Below are 19,416 nucleotides of genomic sequence, written 5' to 3'. Positions count from 1 at the left end.
TTGCTGCCCATGGGGAACCACCAATCTCCCACTGAGGACCAAAGGGTCTCAAAGCTAGCCTGATGCTCACCTGATAACTTTGTTGAGCGGTGCTGAGGTATCATTTCCCTTTGGTTCTTTGGTCTCTCTTTCACTGTCTGAAATTCCCTCTCAGATCAACCATAGGGACTAGCCTGGGGCACCCTCTCCACCTTTACCTTATTCCAGCCTCGAAGTTCACTCCTCCTGTTTTCAGATCCCTTTCTTCACCACTCAGATCATATTCTATGTGGTTTAAGTAACTCAAAAGAAAAACCCTTAAGAAATTTATCTAGTCATTTGATCATGTAAGAAGACAAAGTTGCAAGTAGATTTATTACAAGACTTTATCAAGGGACAAGATTACTTCTCTCTACACTGAAGGAAATTAAATACTGTAGCGGGAAAATTATTTTTAAACAACATCCATTATTTCACAGTAATTAACAATAAGAAACTGGTCTAACAAATAGGAATGATTAAATAAATTGTGATAAATTCACATAGTGGAGTTACTCCACAACTATTAAAAATCACGCTTTTGAAGACTAATGACAAAGGAAATGTACACAATGAAAATTAATAAACACGTAACTATTTACAATAAGATCTGACTATACAAAATATCATACATACACCATGTTAATAGTGACTACCTCAAGGTGGTGAAATTACACGTAATATTTTTTCTGTACATATAGTTTCTGTGATTTTAAATTTTTTACAATGAGCATATATTACTATTATAATCAGAAAAATATACACATAAAATAAACTATTATTCCCTAGTTTGTGATTTTTATGGTAAGCCCGATTTTTAAAAGAGTACCACCAAAAAGCTTATCTTTCATGGAAAAAAGTCATACCACCTCTAAAGATGATATATAATACAGTACAGTTTTTTTAAATTCACTAGAACCCTGTGTCAGCAAGATTAGTTATACCAGATATGATATTGGTTTATCTTGCTTGATATCATTTTGGCTTATCTATAAAATCATCCTCAACTCCAGTGTAATAGACTTCCCTGTTTGAAAATCAGCAAGATTTATTTAAGGGGCATTAAAGGATAAGACCCGATCAGCCCTTTCTAAAAAATCAGTAGCCCGTTGCAGTATAAAAGTTCAAAGCAAAACTCATGTAAAGCTAGCTCCACAGAAGTAGCAGCAAAAAATGTAAAATGGACCTCAGCAATTATAGAAACAAACCTTCCAGGGTTATTAGACCAAAGGCTTTTGAACCTATTAAGAATTTTCAAAACTCAATTCAAAGAAATTATGGCACATTCTAAAGAAGAGAAAGTGGAGTCACTCCTCATAAAATGAGTTATTGTTTCATTCTTATTCTTTCAGAAAAGGTCACCTCATTCATTCCAAGGTCTTCTCTAAATAAAAGAGTTTATAATCAAATTAATTGCAGTGTTGCTCATAACAAGGACTTTTTCCTCCTTTCTGTCCCCTCCAGCCACTGCGCTATAATGCATTTCACAGTCGGTTTATGCTTTCTTAAGGGCCCAATATTGCATAATTCATGCTTATTTTTCTGCACACATTTAGTAAAAGTCCCCTATGTGCAGGCCCTCGATAGTGACACAAATCCCTCAAGAACTTGGGGCTTAGAGAGTGTCTCAAAATACAAAGAAATATATTTTATACTTACATAAGATACAGAATTCTGTAATTTGCTCTGCTAAGCACATCATTAAAAAGATATATAAATTAATACTAACAGTATTTGATAGAAACCTTGCTTTTAAAAGGAACGTTCTAACCTAGGGCCCTTTGTCATCTGTTATATATTCTGCCATCTTCTTTTTCAAGGGAAACTTGGATCCACAGAGACCATTAGGCATATCATGGCAGTTCAGAATGGTTATTCAGGACTAAACATTTGATTCCAATACTTGCAATTATGATTTCAAGGCAAACATTACACACTGGAATGGGCACAGATAAAAATATTCTTCATCTTAGTTTATATAGAAATATTACAAGATGGTCTCCATTCTTCATGCTTTGTTATAGAATGTGTACAGAAATGATGGCCCTTATCAATCTTTTTTAACATACCTCCCCTGGAAATAGAACAAATTCAGGCACTATTCACATTATTCAATATTCTACAATCACGCTCATTTCAAAACCTAGCACATATCATGAAAAGGTTTTCTAGAAGTCAGATATATAAAATCTACCTCACAACACTGAGAAGTGCAAATGTTAACAGCTGATGTGTGTGTATAATTATTTCAAATAAGAAAAATATCAAGACTATTTGTAACCTCTTCTGCCTTTCTTAGAGTAGTAAAAAATCAGAGAAAGAGAAATAACAAAGGCAAAAAGTAGAAAAGCTATGAAAGCCAGTAAAGACTTTCGGGTATGAAAAAAGCTGCACTCTGTACACAGGGTGAATTCTTCTGGACAAAATCTTCCCAGAGTTTCAGGACCTGGAAAGCCATTGTTGTCTATAATTTTCCTGTAATGTTTCATTGATGGTTTGGGCTCAAACTGATTTGCCGCATAACGATAGAGGCCAAACTTCGGAGCTGTGCGGTCGTTAAATGAATAAGCAAAGTATCCACAAAGATTGATACCATCCAATATATAGGCTAGAAAAACAAAAGGACAGGAGAAAAGTTATTAAAATATTTTGCCCACAACATTTTGCCTTTACCAAGCCCTGGTGCATCAGAGAAACTGTCAATACCATTTCAAACTACTTCCGATTAAATTAGATTTCATCAGTAAAGCTCCTTTTATCCGAAGACAAAGTGGCAACCATCAAGACAAATACTTAGGTACATTTAACATAGTAGGTTTTACATACTTTAATGATGTACTTGGGTTCAATCTTTAAGTACGTCAAGTAGGCAAGACTGCTATGAAGCCATCTAATATGGAGAAGAGATGGTCAGGGATCTGAGCAGCCTAGAATAGTTCCGAGTTATTTTTTCATCTTCCACTTTTAGTCAAACTCCTCTTTCCTTGGGGAAACTAGCTAACACTTGGACTGTTTCAGTGTTGTCAAGGAATGGATAGCACCTGCTCTGTGGGTGACGGTCTGTTTATATGTTTGAGAGTTTCTATGTATCAGGTTCTCAGTTGGCATAACCCCCAAGAGACCTCTGTACTGAGTGCTCCTTACCTTTCAGAGCTTCGTTCACGTAAGTCTGCATGTAATACACCCTCAGATTGTCCTGGGCTGCGTGCGGATCATCATCGATGCCGTTGGATATGATATACATGGGGAGGTCTCCGTACTTGGCCTTCAGCCAGTTCAGTACCTTGCGTAACCCCCAGGGCACCACGGCCACCTGACTGGGGGAGTTGAGCCAGGTGATGTCGGTCATTTCTTGCACGGCCAGGTAATCGTTGTATTTTGTGGGATCTTCTTTCTCCCAGTCTACAAGGATGGTAGTGTAATGGCTCAACGCCAAAAAGTCAAAGGAACCCCGGATTAGCTTTTTTTCCTCGTCAGTGAAATAAGGGAGCAGGAAATTGTTTCTCTGGTTCAGCCAGTCTCTCATCACGCGTGGATAATCGCCGGAGCCGAAAATGGGCTCGGCCAGCCAACCGATGTCAAATTCCAGAACTCGCTCAGCCACCTCGCGGTCCTCCGGGGAGAAAGGGCAGGCGGGTTCTATCCAGTCCGCCTGCAGGGCGATGGATATTTTTCCTTTCTGCGAGCGCCTGAACCTTTCATCGTACGTGCGCCAGGCCAGCGCGTGCGCCTTCAGGAGGTTGTGCCCCGCGCTGTAGGTCATGTTCCGCGTGGACGGCTCGTGCATCGTGATCCAGAACTTGACGTGGCGGCCGAGGTCTTGAAAGCACAGGCTGGCATACTCGGCAAAGGCCAGGGCGGTGTGGGGGTTCTCCCAGGCGCCGTGCCGGGCCAGGGGGGCCGGCAGTCCCTGGTGCGGGGCGGCCGGGCGCCACAGCGCCACCACCGGGGTGATGTTGGCGCGCACCAGCTCGCTGGCCACACAGCGGTAGAACCCCAGGACCGTGCGATTGACCTGGGACCCGTTCCCCAGCGGCAGAATCAGCGCCCAGTCCAGCGAGAAGTGGAAATGAGTCACGTGCATTTCCTGGAGTAAGGCGATCTGGGGTCGGATGGCGGCGAAGTCCACGCAGTAGGATTTCCTCGTCTTGGTCAGAACCCCATCCACCTTGATGAGCCTCTTACTGCGGTGGACATCCCACAGGTAGACGTTGGGGTCAATGAACTGAGACAGGGTGGTGTCCACCTGGCGGGAGGAGAGGAACCGTTAGCCTCGCTTGGACAGTCCTGAAAAGTCGTTCGGTGCGGCTCTGGTTCTGTCAACAAACCAGCCAGCACGGTGGGCAAAAATACTGTAGAAATCTTCCTAGCTGAATTTTTAAACTGTTTTTCATAAATAGTTAAGTTCCTGGGGAAGAAAATATTCCACTTTGTTCGGTGCACATTGGTTTCACTCACAGTTCTCTGTAAGTCTGGAACTGTTACTTTAAGAAATCTGAATTTTTGGAGGTCACTTCAGATGACAAACATTAATAATCCTCACACATCTCTGGTCTGTGTTAAGCAAGCAGAGTATTTTGGACATTTTTCTTTTAGAATAAAAAATCACCAATGAAATGAGACTTTCAAATAAAAAAAAAAAGACAAAAAATGATAAAGCTTAAAACCTGAGTGAGAGTCAGAAAATGAAATGATACTTAAAATTAAATTGTGTTTCTTAAAATCACATTCTAAATGGAGGTTTGCTAAAGGTCAAGGACATGGGAAGTATGCAAAACTACTGCCTTTATTGGCATTAGTGTCTATAACACAACTTAGCAAATTCACTCTGACTGATGGTAGAAAAAGACAGAGAATGTGGAAATCATCCACGTATAATGGGATATTTTAAAATAGCTTTTAAAAATTTCTAAATTCTTTTTCTGTGATGATCATGAGAACAATGGTTCTCAATCTCTGATCTGTAAGACTACAAAATGAAAATAAGTATTTAGGAAACCTGGACAAACTACAAAGTCAAAATCACAAAATCCTCCCTCCACTTGCAAACAAAAATTTAAGTTTATTCCAAGGTGTGTGTGTGTGTGAAAGTCGCTCAGTCGTGTCTGACTCTTTGTGAACCCATGGACTATATAGTCCATGGAATTCTCCAGGCCAGAATACTGGAATGGGTAGCCTTTCCCTTCTCCAGGGGATCTTCCCAATCCAGGGATCGAACCCAGGTCTATTGCATTGAAGGTGGATTCTTTACCAGCTGAGCCACAAGGGAAGCCCAAGAATACTGGAGTAGGTAGCCTACTCCTTCTCCAGGGGATCTTCCCAACCCAGGAATTGAACCAGGGTCTCCTGCATTGCAGGTGGACTCTTTACCAACTGAGCTATCAGAGAAGCTCTTATTCCCAAGGACCCACCGCCTAAGCCAGTTTTCTCCTCAGAAATAAGCCTGTCAGAGTTGGTTCCTGAGTTTGACCCTCTATATAAAAGCAAAGGTCAAACTTTGGTTTTGAATCTCTAGCAGAGGTTTCCTTGCACTTTTCAGGCCCGTTGGAAATAAGCTTCTGTTTCTCTAGAGGGGTCAGTGCTGTGTTTATAAAGGTAAGTAATAAAATACAGCGTGTCAGAGGGAAATTGCTTTTTCTGGAGAATTGTCCTGTGTAGATCACCCCCGCATACATTTCCTCTAATTTGTGGGAATGCTGTCAGAAGTATTTTTCCACTGTGATGCACCCACAAATCATGTTTCCTCAACTTCGCAAGAAAAATATTTGCATGCTCTTTGGAAGTGAAACTGTTCATAGCTTGAAGGAATTCTTTGGATTATTTTTATAGAGCTCTGAGTTGACAAAATTCGTAACTTTTCTACCATAACTGTTCCAAAACAACAGCTCTTATTCAGTCCATCCGAAAACAAACATGAGATACAAAGGTGTCATTTCTGAGCAAAAAGTCTATTTCTTTAAAATACAGGTCATTTATAAATGTGTATTTAGGCAATAGAATCTCCATTAATTTGTTTGACTTATTTATTAAAAAAAAATAATTGTCGAACCTTTCAGAAGGGTATGATGTTATGTGTTTAGTATATTATGGAAGAAATGTCTCCCTAATAGTAGCCAATGTTAAAAAAAGCTCTCCGTCCCCAGTACATAGCAGATTCTGTATTTACTATGAACATTAGTGGTTATGGAAAAACAAACCTCTTTGCTGGGGAATTAGGTCCAAGGACAATGACAATCCATGTGAATAAGCCTAAGATCAGACTTCAGACAGGTGTGTCATCTCAGACAGGTGAGATATAATTTAAAATTTTTTTCAGGTGAAATGCATGCATCATTCATACTGGGAATTTTTGAAATACTAGCCAGAAGTGAAAAGATAAATTTCAGTGGTTTAAAATTCAATTTTCATGACTCTAATATAATGCATTAAAAGTATAGAGATCCGCTTGTAAATTAAAACATACCCATATGCTTATCAGAACTTCCCTAACAAAAAACTCATTTTTGTTCTGTCAGTTAGGAAGTTAGCTTAGAAAGCACACTGCCAAAACAGTACAAAGCTCAAGGTGAAAAGCAGAAAGAATAAAATAGCAACTGCAGCCTTTTTCCACTAGAGAGCTTCTGGAGGAGTTCACGGTCATGGTGGTTTATGTCTGGCTGGGTCAGCAAAGGAGACGACTTCGCGGCTCTGCAAGGTGGAGGTAGCCATGACCCTGAGCGGTGCAACCCGAGAGCAAAGCCCCAGGACTGATGAGTGGCTGGCACTGGATCAAAGTCTAAACAACTGCTTCTAGGAAGCATAAAAAGGAATTCTCTCCCCATCTCCCTTCCTCTTTGCTGCCATACTTGTTGCTTCTGATCAGTTTTCTTCTCTCTGGAGGAAACAGGATGTATTCTTAAAATGTTCTCACCACTGACCACTTCCCAAGACAAACACAATCCCTGGATGGGGAACAGAGCAGAAGTAAAAGAGACCTCCCCACATCATCCCCACTGCTCCCTGAGTTCACACCATCTGCACAGAAACACTGGCAGAGCCTTCTCTTCCTTCACAAAGGATGAAGCTGGGAATTACAGCCCTGGCTGGGCTGCTGTTGGAAATGGGACAGAGCACAAGTCCTCAGTGACTATGGTGGCCCAGGACCCAGCAGGAAGCAGGGCTCAGCAGAAGGTCGAGAGGCAGAACAGGGTTCAGGGACCAACCAGGATGGACTGCGGGATCACCTTCCTCCTCTCTCCTCCACCACTAGCACCTCTTCTGTCCCTTCAGATCCTACTTGAACCTCACCATGGATCCCACTTGCAGGAGAGAAGTTAGAATGGGGAGTTTCTAAATAGCAGTGGGTTGAGGGAGACGGAGCAGACAGAGGAAAACCCCAAAGGAGCCAGGTAGAGCTCAGAGGACAAGCTACTGGGCTCAGATATTCTTGAGAACATAGCGTTCTTGGTTGCCTTTGAAATATAAGGAAGGGGGACTTCCCTGGCCGTCCAGTGGTTAAGACTTTGCCTTCCAATGCGAGGGGTGGGGCTCGATATCTGGTCAGGGAGTTAAGATACCACATGTCTCATGGCCAAAAAAGCCAAAACATAAAACAGAAGCAATACTGTAACAAATTCAATGAAGACTTTTAAAATGCTTCATATTTTTAAAAATCTTTAAAAAATCATAAGGAAGGGATTACTATGGTTGGATGGCACCATCAACTCAAAGGAAATGAGTTTGAGAAAACTCTGAGAGATAGTGAAGGACAGGGAAGCTTGGCATGCTGCAATCCATGGGGTCACAGAGTCGGACATGATTGAGCTACTGAACAACAACAAAGGAAGGGATTAAAGTCGAGACTGTCCTTAAAACTAACTGGAGGTCTGAATAAGATGTAAGCATAATATGACTCAGCGGGAAAAAAAAGTATTAAGGATCGTGTTGATTTATTTCCTAATGAATCAAAGATTACAACTAGATATTTACCAGGAAACAGCAACTCGTTTCAACTAGAAGGCCTTTTCCCAGATCCAAGCACTCTCTTCAAATACCTCTTCTGAACCAAAAGGTAACAGAATACGATGCCCCAAAATACGACTGTAGAAGTCAAGGCACACCACCCCTAAAATGCCCCTTCAGGATATTATTTTGAGCTTCAGGCACTTGAAAAAATAGCAAATGCAAGCGAAGGGCTTTCTTTGAATTCCCCTTATCTGCTAGAGATGAATCCTCCAAAAGAAACTCAAAAGGATTGTCATAAATCTCCCTGTGGGAGTTTTGCCAATGAGGGAAGCCTGACTGTTATCACAGAAGAGGGCATTCGAAGTCAACATCACATTCAGGCAAACTTTGTCACAAGCTATCAGAGCTCCCATCTCTTCTTTTAAGGGCCTATTCATCTTTCCTAAATATCACTTACTTCTCCCCTTTTCCTATTAAGATGATATTTAAGCCTGAAATTTTAAGCCAGCTCGGCGAGTTACTCATTCTTCTCAGGGTATCTCCCATACATAAATGAGGTATACATACTAATAAACTTCTGTTTGTTTTTCTCATGTGAATCTACCTCTTACTACAGGGGTCTCAGTTAAACACTCAGAAGGGTACAGGGGAAGTTATTTTTCCTCTCCTGCAGAACCAACAAAATGGCTAGAAGCACCCAACGTGCTATAAACGCTCTGTTCGTCTGTGGACACCAAACTTTGTTTCTATCTTGGTCTCTGTTTTCACACACAGACTCTGTTCAGCAACACCTCCATCCCCTACCACCCTGCTCACTTGCCACCACGCTCTGTTCACACTCATACTATTTGTGACCCAATCATTTCCCCTCAATAGACTCCTCTGAAAGCAGGAATCATATCTTCCTCATCTCACTGTGTACTCCCCTTAACTGAGCCCTCTTCCCTCCCACAATTAACAAGATACACACGAAGCTTCCAAAAAGTGCTCACTAAAGTCTTTAATCAAACCCTAGAAAACAGATTCCTTTGAAGCTGAAAAAATGAAGAATGATATTGAGGGCTAACTGCATAGAGGATGCTCAATAAATATTTGGTTGACCATTTTGAAGAACTTCCTTACCATTTCAATTTGAAAACTGCTGTTAGAAATGGCATTCCGATCAGTGCATCACTGAGCAAGGGCTCTCATTCGGGGGTATTTCCACAATCTTGGGGGTTCCACAGGTATGCCTCAGGAGGGCTCTGCCTAATATCCCTGCCTCCTTCTCAGCAGCTCCAGCGAGATCTCAGATAGTGTGGAGTTCTGTATTACATCTTGTTTATGGAAGAACTCAACAACTACTTTAAAAGGGATTGAAAACCACGGTATTAAAGAGAGTATTTTATCTTTTACTATCTTATCAGATCTTAAAGATGGATGTATTTTAAATCTGTTCCCTTTCGAAGCTGATTTAAAGTGCAAGATGAAGCCAAGAACATTTTTGGAGAGAAGTGTGCAGCATTCCAAATGATGCCTTTTGTGCACTCACTAAGGAACCATGTTTGGCCTGAGGAATGGACCACGTGCCATGACAACCTAATAAGGAAGCACTACTTACTAGAGATAGGGCTTGGTGAGACTGCGGATTGGTTTTGTCAGCTGACTTACTTGAATGCAGTTGTCAACAACTCCCCAAGCAAAGTCACAGGGAAATGTCCCTTCTAGGGGTTGGTTTTCAGGTAAAGGAGGGAAGCCATTGTTCTCTATCAGCTTTTGGTAGAACAAGGCTGAAGACTTCGGCAACAGCTTCTTGTCCTGGCTTAGAAAGTCGACGTAGAAGAGTCCACGTCTGATGCTGTAGCCCCGGTGCCACTCGAAGCCATCCATGAGTGACCAGGCCGTGTACCCAATGACATCCACCCCGTCCAACCTGATGGCTGCAAAGGAAAGAGGACAAGAGCATCGTGACCCTGTGATGGGCACTCGCCACATGATTCAAGAGCATTTGGGGATTTTACTATTTCAGGAAATAAATTAAGTATAATGTTTAATGTTTGGTAAACTGATGACCTTTCTCACTGATGAAAGGCTCTGATAGAACCTAGTTCACGCATGCTCACTCATGTTCAACTCTTTGCAACCCACATGGACTGTAGTCCACCAGGCTCCTCTGTCCATGGGATTTCCCAGGCAAGAATACTAGCATGGGTTGCTATTTCCTACTCCAGGTGATCTTCCCAACCCAGGGATCAAACACATGTCTCCTGGGTTGCTATTTCCTACTCCAGGTGATCTTCCCAACCCAGGGATCAAACACATGTCTCCTGCGTTGGAAGACAGATTCTTTACCACTGTGCCACCTGGGAAGCTAGTAGAACCTAGAGAACTCTGCAAATAAATGTCCTCACAAATAAGCTTATCTTCAAAAAGTTTTTATTTGGATTTCCCTTGTTTCTAATGGGTGCTCTTTGGGCCAAGGTGTCTTGTTCTACTTTTCTATCCTAAGTACCTACCTCTGTGCTTGATGGTGTAAATGAATGAAGTCTTTAAAGATACGGACTACTTACTCTTTGCCAGAAAATATTGATATCCCTTTTTAAAAAAAAAAAAACAAATACGAAGTGTTTTATTCAGTACAAGCAATCTAAGCTGGAAAAATGTATACAAGGATCTAAATATCTTGGGATTTACTTAATCTTTAATATAATGTAAAAATCTGGAGTAGTAACTCTGAAAGTCAAGTAATTTTAAACATTATAACCTTTATAATTACATAAACATTATAACATTTCTCATTTATGAAACGCACTTAAAAAATTAAGTTCCTCAAGCCCCCAGATGAGAAAGGTGCTATATAAATGCATTCCTACTGTTGCCAAAATGAATTTCTACATTCTGATTAAAAACTATAAATTCACACAGTTTATTAGGATCATCTTAAGGATTGTTTTCCCAGTGGATTTTGACAGGAAATTAGGATTTCGTCTTCAACCCTACCTTTTAAGGTCTCCATTATGAATTTTTTGAGGTAATACATATATTTGGCATCATCTCTCTTGGTGGTCCCGGAAACAAACCAGCCATTCTCCACAATAAAGATTTGAGGGTGGTTATACTCAAGGTCAATCCAGGAAAGGAGTTGCCTCAGGCTGGGAGATTCCAGTTGGCGGAATTTCATCTGAGGGTCCAACAGTTGAAAACTCAAGGTTGGGCCAAAGGAAAGAGCAAAAAAGTCAGCTGTTCCCTTGATGAACTTCTTCTCAGATTCAGTAAAATCAGGCAGAAGAGATGAAAGGTTATTCTTCATGCTCTCAGGATAGTCTCCATCAATAAATATGGGTTTGGCAAACCAGCCCAGGACAAAGTCAAGAGATTTTTGACATTCTTGGATGCTATGTTCAGTCATTCTTCGAGGACTGATCCAGTGGGAGCTTAGGGCAATGGACACCTGGCCTCCCTGAGTGGGGCGGAAGGAAGTATCGTAGAGATGCCAGATTTTGGCATGAGCCTATAAAGAGAAAAACCATGGTGAATTTATCTCTGATTGTGAGCAGAAAAACAACACATATTTGAAATTCCAGTTCTAGTTTCTCATCAAGTCTAACTAATGACTAATCCCTCAATGTAAAAGTCACCTGAAACCAATAAATAATTCCAGAGGTAAGTCAGGTCACAGTGAGCTGCTACCATAACTGGAATCATTGTCATTGTTTTTTAGCAGCCCATGGAAAAATATTAATTTCTAGTGTTGAATGTATTATTATTATTCATACTTTGAAAAGTTAATGGAATAAGAACTTGTAATATCTTACTACTTAACTGACTTTGGATTATGTACTTTTTTAATTAATAGGTTTCATGAAAAGAACCAATTCCACATGTGTGATTACACCAGGAATTTCTAAATAGGATTATATTTTCTTTTATCCTAAGAGACAGGGAGTTTTCAAGTTGACACAAGTTGTTGGAGTCAATTTAATATTTTGTATTCATCTCTCATAACAAAATTCTAACACGTGTTCTCACAATCTTTGTTCTTCTCTTTAAGAAGAATCAGTGCACTAAATTAAAGAACCAACTCCAATATCTAACCTTGGCCCACTCTCCAGAACTCTGGGACACTGCTGACTTATTGCCAACCCTTGCAGAGTGCAAGACACAAGCCAAAAGCAAAAAACACTTAAATGCAGCTTCAAGGAAATCAGATGTCCACAGTCAGCACTCAGCTGGGAGTTTCCTATAGCAATGAAATGGGCTTGGCCTCCATAAGATCAGCTGTAGACTCCCATAAGACCTTGCTGACTTCTGATATCTTATTTTCATTTGTTTCCCTTATATTTACAAAGAATAGTGGTTTTTTTCTTCCTTAAGTTTCTCTTACTTTTGAATTCCTGATTTACTCCCGCTGTTTGTATCTAAATACAAGAGCTATTTATCAGCCTTTTGCTCTCCTAACATATTCTCTTAGGAAACTCCATCCTAATTCTGTTTGATTCATATTCTCCCAATGATCTTGCCAATTTTCATTCCACTCCCTGGTCCTGAAGAAGCTCTTGCACTCATATGCCAAATATCCTCTTCCTTGCCCTTAATATTTTTCTCTTTGTTCATTTCAATGCCAGTGTCCAAGAATGGCCTCATCCTCATTCTTACAGGTTCAGCCAAACATTTCAATGGAATCAAATAATGCATTCTTTCATTTTTATTTTCTTAGTAAATACCTGCTATTCTTCATTTCATGAAATATATTTTATTTATGACCTGAGGTAGCTATCTATATGCTAAGAAGAAACAAGAGAATAAAATATTATCAGAAGAATAATGGCCTTTGCCCGTGTGATTCAAGGAACTAGCTGGATTTGTGAGGTGCCCCACCCTTCTCTGTCTTCCTCACCTCTATCAACCTATCTTACCCTTCTCAGCTGACAAGAAATCTCATCAGTGAAGAGTTAAACAGAACAGAAAGGGAGAAATTCAGGCTACAGTAGGCAGAATGTTAGACTAGAGGAATTTCCTAATTTGGCTGGTTTGAAGCCTACAGAGAGTCATGACCTAAACCTAACAGACATACCTCCACAGAACAAATGCTGTGATGGGGAAAGTCAGAAGGCCAGGGAGAAGTGTGAGTAGCCAAGAATTCCCAATCTGGGTCTGTTTAGCAGGTAGCCGAGTCAGAGCCATACAGTAGAACATCTACACTCACACAGCACTCTTCTAAGCTTGAGTGCTTTGACATGGCTCAGAGGAGGTTTAGCAAGGAAACAAATGACCTTGGCTATAGAAAAGTGCATATGCGGTATTTGATGGCAGATAAAATTCCTGTGCCACCACTTTCTGTGTGTGCTTTTGACCATATACCTTAACTTGAGTAGGTAAGACTAACTTTCATGTGTCTCTCACAGGCTATGCATGCATGCTAAGTCGCTTCAGTTGTGTCCAACTCTGTGCCACCCAATGGACAGCAGCCCACCAGGCTCCTCTGTTCACAGGATTCTCTAGGCAAGAATACTGGAGTGGGTTGCCATTTCCTTCTCCACTAATAGGCTATACTACTACTACTACTAAGTCACTTCAGTCATGTCCGACTCTGTGCAACCCCTTAGACGGCAGCGCAACAGGCTCTCCCATCCCTGGGATTCTCCAGGTAAGAACACTGGAGTGGGTTGCCATTTCCTTCTCCAATGCATGAAAGTGAAAAGTGAAAGTGAAAGTGAAGTCGTATCCGACTCTTAGCGACCCCGTGGACTGCAGCCCACCAGGCTCCTCTGTCCATGGGATTTTCCAGGCAAAAGTACTGGAGTGGGGTGCCATTGCCTTCTCCACTAATAGGCTATAATGAGGATTAAATGAAATACTTTATGTAAAACACCTAACAGTTTCCATACGGTAGGGTCTCCATGAATGCTTATTCCTTCTCTCCCTAAAGGATCAACAGAACAAAAAGAAAAACACAGCAGGCAAAGGAAATTCCACCTGCTAAGGAATTCGGCCCATGGCAGTGACATGACATGACCTGGAGTCTGCATTAGAAGACTCTTAAGTTGGGCTCCCAAATCCTCTTCCCATTACCAGTGTGAGCCTCAGGTATTTCTTTTTTATTTATTTATTTATTTATTTTAATTGGAGGCTAATTACTTTACAATATTGTAGTGGTTTTTGCTATACATTGACATGAATCAGCCATGGGTGTACATATGTCCCCCATCCTGAACCCTTCTCACCTCCCTCCCCATCCCATCCCTCAGGGTTGTCCCAGCGCCCCAGCCCTGAGTGCCCTGTCTCATGCTTCTTTGTACAAATGGGAATAGCATCTGTTCTCCTACAGGAACGTGGCAAGGATAAAATTATATGAAACAATTCAAAGTGTTTTTTTAGTGGTCAATTATTTTAGAAAAATGTAGTATAAATTTGTAGCATTGGAAAGTGTGATGATTAGTTTTATGTGTTGATTGACTGGGCTAAGGGACCCAACCAGATTGCTGGTAAAATACGTGTCAAGAGTTTAACTAAGCCACCTCATGGTGTTCTGCCTTGGCGTCCCTTTTGTTGAACCTTGTGTCCTGCAGGAACCTTGTGTGCACTAGCCCCATCAAGGTAGCACATGCCCTGGATAACAGCCCACAATCACAAATTACTGTGAGTTCCCAATATGACTTCGCCACCAGCCCTTGTGATCAACAGTTCTCCCCTGCCTCCCACCATCTACATGCCATATGCACCCCTTAGGTGAGACTCCCCTGATGCTTACCAAAAGCCCGCTTTTGGTTTGAATTGACCCGTCTGGCCCAGGAACCCCAAAGCACTCACACATGGACCCTCTTAAAGGCATGTGTCCTGGGTCCTGTCTCTCTCTCTCTTTCTCTGTCATCCTGTGTGGTCCCTCAAGGAGTCCACGTATTTCCTCCAGGACCTGTCAGTGACAGACTTCTCTATTTCAATTTCTCTTTTGATCTATTATTAAACCAAGGCTCAGCTTAGGCACCCTATGTTCCACTTAACAAATGTTAAGTTCTGTTTAGGTCATGGGTTCATCTCAGTGAAGATGCCTGGTTGGCAGCTGGGTAAATAAGTCTGAAGTTGGAGAAAACATGGATGGTATTAATCACTCAAATGTACCTCAGAGGTAACACTTAATGGGTCACTTTTTAAAATCATTCTTTAAATTTTTAAAACATTGAAATGGAATAATTCTTAAAGGATTAATTTAATCCTACAAATAATCTTAATTAAATGGACTGAGACCAATGATGAAATAACTGAAATACAGGCCATAAAGATAAAATCTTTCAGTTCAGTAGAGTTCAGTTGCTCAGTCGTGTCTGACTCTTTGCGACCCCATGGACTGCAGCAGGCCAGGCCTCCCTGTCCATCACCAACTCCCAGAGTTTACTCAAACTCATGTCCATTGAGTCGGTGATGCCATCCAACCATTCTCTGTCGTCCCCTTCTCCTGGTTCAATCTTTCCCAGCATCAGGGTCTTTTCAAATGAGTCAGTTCTTCGCATCAGGTGGCCAAAGTAAATCATTCTGATGGCTAGTTTGTGCCCACTACCTACCCAGGAAGAGCCCTCAAGATGTTGTTTTGGTTCTAAAATAAAGGTGCACTCTTCCGAGAAAGGTCAAAGGAGCAGACAGATTTCAGGGAGCCCTGGAGACTTTTTTCCCCCATTTGGCATCCTCTTACCACTAAGAACAGTATCACAATTACATATCTAAGGACTTTTTCTTCAAAGTCATAGCTACCCTGCACTGTTACACAAGCACACCATCTAGCCTAATATTCCTGATTGTAGACCAAAGTATTACTCGTACTTCTATCAGCACAGCCTCATGGATTATAAACTGAAGTTCATTAAGATAGAATTTCAAGGCGCCTCCCCCCAAAATAACCATTTAATAGTGCATATAAATAATTTCTGGAAAATAGCCATCTATAGCTTTTATCCCCCCAAATAACCAGTAGTTCTGTGTGCAGTTTGTCAAAAGTTTCCTGGAACCTGCTTCTATCACCCAGGCCGTAACCTGTGCCCAGCACCTCAGGGTGTCACCCTCCCTGACACCTTGTCACACAAATCATGGATATAGGAAGCATCTGAGCTTGCCTGACTTCATTTTGTACTTCTTAGGCCATTCCCTTCTCCCAGGGATCTCCCTGACCCAGGGATCAAACATGGGTCTCCCACATTGCAGACAGAGTCTTTACCATCTGAGCCACTTGAGAAGCCCTCTTAGGCACTTAAACAAGTAAAATTTCTAGCTCAATCACCAAACCATACAGTCCCACAAATTAACACTTTCCTATCAACAGGTACCTCATCACTCCCCAACTCGGTTCTTTGGTTACTTTCTCAGGTCAATTTCTCATCACCCTTCATCCAGGCCTGTACCTAACTTGGATGACAATCTGTCAATCCTGAAACAACATTCTACTTTTTCCTCTATTATCTATATCCCTCTCTGCCTTCTGTTTAGACTTGCCTCTTCCAAGAAGCAGTTCCTCATTAATCCTGATCACTCTTACTGCTGGGCTTCCCTGGTGGCTCAGTGGTAATGCATCGCCTGCCAATGCAGGAGACATGAGTTCAATCCCTGGGTCAGGAAGATTCCCCAGAGAAGGAAATGGTAACCCACGCCAGTATTCTTACCTGGGAAATTCCATGGACAGAGGAGCCTGGCAGCTACAGTCCACAAGAAAGCAAGAGTTGGATACAACTTAGCAACTAAACCACCATCACCACCGCCACTCTTACTGCTGTTTTCCCCAGTTATTACTTCTTTGATGGTAATGGTGCTTTTCAAGATCGATCTCCAAAGTCTTTGGAGCTCAGTTCTGTGACTCGTTCCAGCATCTTTCTAATAAAGTTCCTTTTCCTCTTTAACCTAGTTTTAGTTGGGCTTAGTCATTTGCAAATATAGAAGTCCTTAATATACATGTAACCAAACGAGATTCTATTAGAACCCACTCAAAGGCATGCTTTTACATCTAGACAAGATAGAGATCAAGGTAGATTTTTTAAAACCATGATGTAGTTTTGGAGTTTTGTTACTTATGATCATTTTGTCTGGATTTTTCCAAAGTAGGTTACAGAAAAGGCCTTATTCATTTGTTTTACTTCAAATGAAGTTAAAAATTATTTCATAACTCACTCTGGGAAAATATGTCAATAAATCAGAGATTAGGTTTCTTGCCTCATTAATTTATCTGTACAGAACCAATCAACATCAGTTAAATCATTCTATTTAACACTAAATCATGCTGCTACCAAAATCCTTCTAAATCACTGATGCTAGGCTGTTAACAAAATATCCGGCTTATGACCACAATCTGTCTGGTCCATTAATCACAGCATTATCAGAGACACAGAGGAGTTCCAGTTCCTGGTGTTTGCATCTGTTTTTTCTAACAGCAACAAAATGAGAGCTGAGAAAGGAACAGGTAGGGGAGACCTTAGGCTAGATGAGAAAAAGCAACAAGAAGATCAAGGCCTCAGATAAGGGATATATTCACAAGATCAGCAAAAGCATCAGAAGTTCCATCAGTCAACCAGGCTCTTTTCAATAAACATCTATCACTCTAATCACCAAAGTAATCCTATAATACCCTCATGAAACAGCTACTCTCTGATTTCAACAACATTGAGAAAAGTGGGTTTTTTTCCATAACAGTCACCTTTACTTTCTAAATATTTACCTCTGTCTGCTCCTCTAATTCTTCTGCTTTGACTTATCAACAGCAGATGCCAACCAACTGACTCTCTCTGAGACTTTAAGATCATTTCTCAGCTCCCAGGCTCATTTCTAGCTCTTTGCTTTGGAAATAACTCATTTTTATTGCAGGAGAGAACATTTTTCTCCTGAAGAAAAAGTGACATGTGGATGTGTCATGAAGGCTTCTATACTGTGAGACAGGATAAGATTACAGAAATAGGAAATATGTAGCCAATAATGAAAGTAATCTGCCTGCCCCCTTTCCCCTTTTTTCCCATCTGCCTTACGTGGCAGCAGTTTCTACACGGTTTTAAGTCAAAGTTTTTCATACCACAGATTCCAGTTGTGAAATCAAGTTCTGTGTAGCCACAACAATTTTCAAAATGGAAATAAAATAGAACTGATTTGAAAACATGAGGGGACTTCCCTGGTGGTCCAATGGCTAAGACTCTGAACTCCCAATGCAGGGGACCTGGGTTGGATCGCTAGATCCCAAGTGCCACAACCAAGAGTTCGAATGCCGCTGTTAAAGATCCTAGATGCTGCAATGAAAGATCCCACAGGCCTCAACAAAGATAGAAAATTCCACGTGCTACAACTAAGATCAGCGAAGCCAAAATAAACAAATATTTAAAAAAAGAAAAGAAAAGCGCACCACATGTCATAAGGCTAAGTAGTGCTTTGTGAAACCTCTCTGTTGTGCATGTGTCAACATGTGAAATGCCTTTCTTACTGTTGGGGCCAAGGTCAAAAGAGTTTGAAAGTCACTGATCTACATTAAGGAATATTTTCCTTCTGCAAGTATTCATGAAGCATCTACTATTTGGCAACCCACTCCAATGTTCTTGCCTGGGAAATCCCAAGGACAGAGGAGCCTAGCAGGCTACAGTCCATGAGTTGGACACCAGGAAAGAGTCGGATACGACTTGGTGACTAAACAACAGCTATAGGCTTGGCCCAGTTCTTAGGGATCCAACAGTGAACAAGTCAGAGAAAAACATCTGCCCCCATGGACTTCCATCTCAGGAGGAGGAAGGACAGCAAACAACAAACATAACAAATGTGAACTAAAAAGAATATTAAAGGGTGATAAGTGGGGAGTTCCCTGATGGTTCGGTGGTTGTGGGGTCCACCTGCCTATTAAGGGATGCGGGTTCAATCCCTAGTCCAGAAGATCCCAGTGCCATGGAGCAGCTGGGCTGTGCGCCACAACTACTGAGCCCACGCTCTAGAGCCGGTGCCCACAACCAAAGAGGCCGGCGCAATGAGAGGCTAGCGCACACAATAAAGGGTATCACCTGCTTGCAGCAACTAGAGAAAGCCTGCGTGCAGCAATGAAGACCCAGCATAGCCCAAAACAAGTAAATAATTTTTTTAAATAGGTGATAAATGGTATGAAAACAAGGGAGGCCTGGTGCCAAGGAAAGGAGATGCGACTGTTTTTGGTGACACTCACAAGAGTCTTCCTTTCCCTTTCATTGACTATGCCGTCATTTTAATCTTTTCATTTTCCATCTTAATAAGACAAAATCCATATATGGATTGCCTATTAGGCAAGAATCTTTTCCATAAACATCTACACTTATAGAACTTAAAATACCCTGATGCACAGTAAACTGCAAACCTAACAAAGGTGCACTCTCTTCTTTACCCGCAGAGAATCAGAGAACGGGATTAACCTGGGCAGGCGCTCAGAAGGACACCAGTAATCCTTCTGCCCCATTTCCAAGTCTAGGGAAAATGTTCCTTGCAGTCTTCCTGTGT

The 19,416-nt window shown here is 41.4% G+C and overlaps 1 protein-coding gene across 1 annotated transcript in view; it reads right to left on the bottom strand.

Moving 5' to 3' along the window:
* Positions 1 to 322: 322 nt before the first annotated feature.
* The window catches only part of KL (klotho), a 188,513-nt gene continuing 169,419 nt past the window's right edge, over positions 323 to 19,416 (bottom strand). Inside the window, exons 3-6 of the mRNA XM_010835942.1 lie at positions 10,942 to 11,452; positions 9,613 to 9,881; positions 3,163 to 4,264; positions 323 to 2,626 (exon numbers count right to left, since the gene is read on the bottom strand). Of these exons, the coding sequence (XP_010834244.1) occupies positions 2,289 to 2,626; positions 3,163 to 4,264; positions 9,613 to 9,881; positions 10,942 to 11,452 (2,220 nt within the window). The 3' untranslated portion in view covers positions 323 to 2,288. The remainder of the gene's footprint in view (positions 2,627 to 3,162; positions 4,265 to 9,612; positions 9,882 to 10,941; positions 11,453 to 19,416) is intronic.

The sequence above is a fragment of the Bison bison genome, unplaced genomic scaffold (assembly GCF_000754665.1).
Source record: "Bison bison bison isolate TAMUID 2011002044 unplaced genomic scaffold, Bison_UMD1.0 scf7180017864056, whole genome shotgun sequence".
Taxonomy (NCBI): Eukaryota; Metazoa; Chordata; class Mammalia; order Artiodactyla; family Bovidae; genus Bison; species Bison bison.
The sequence above is the reverse complement of the archived record's forward strand: the minus strand, read 5'-3'. Positions and strand labels throughout refer to the sequence as shown.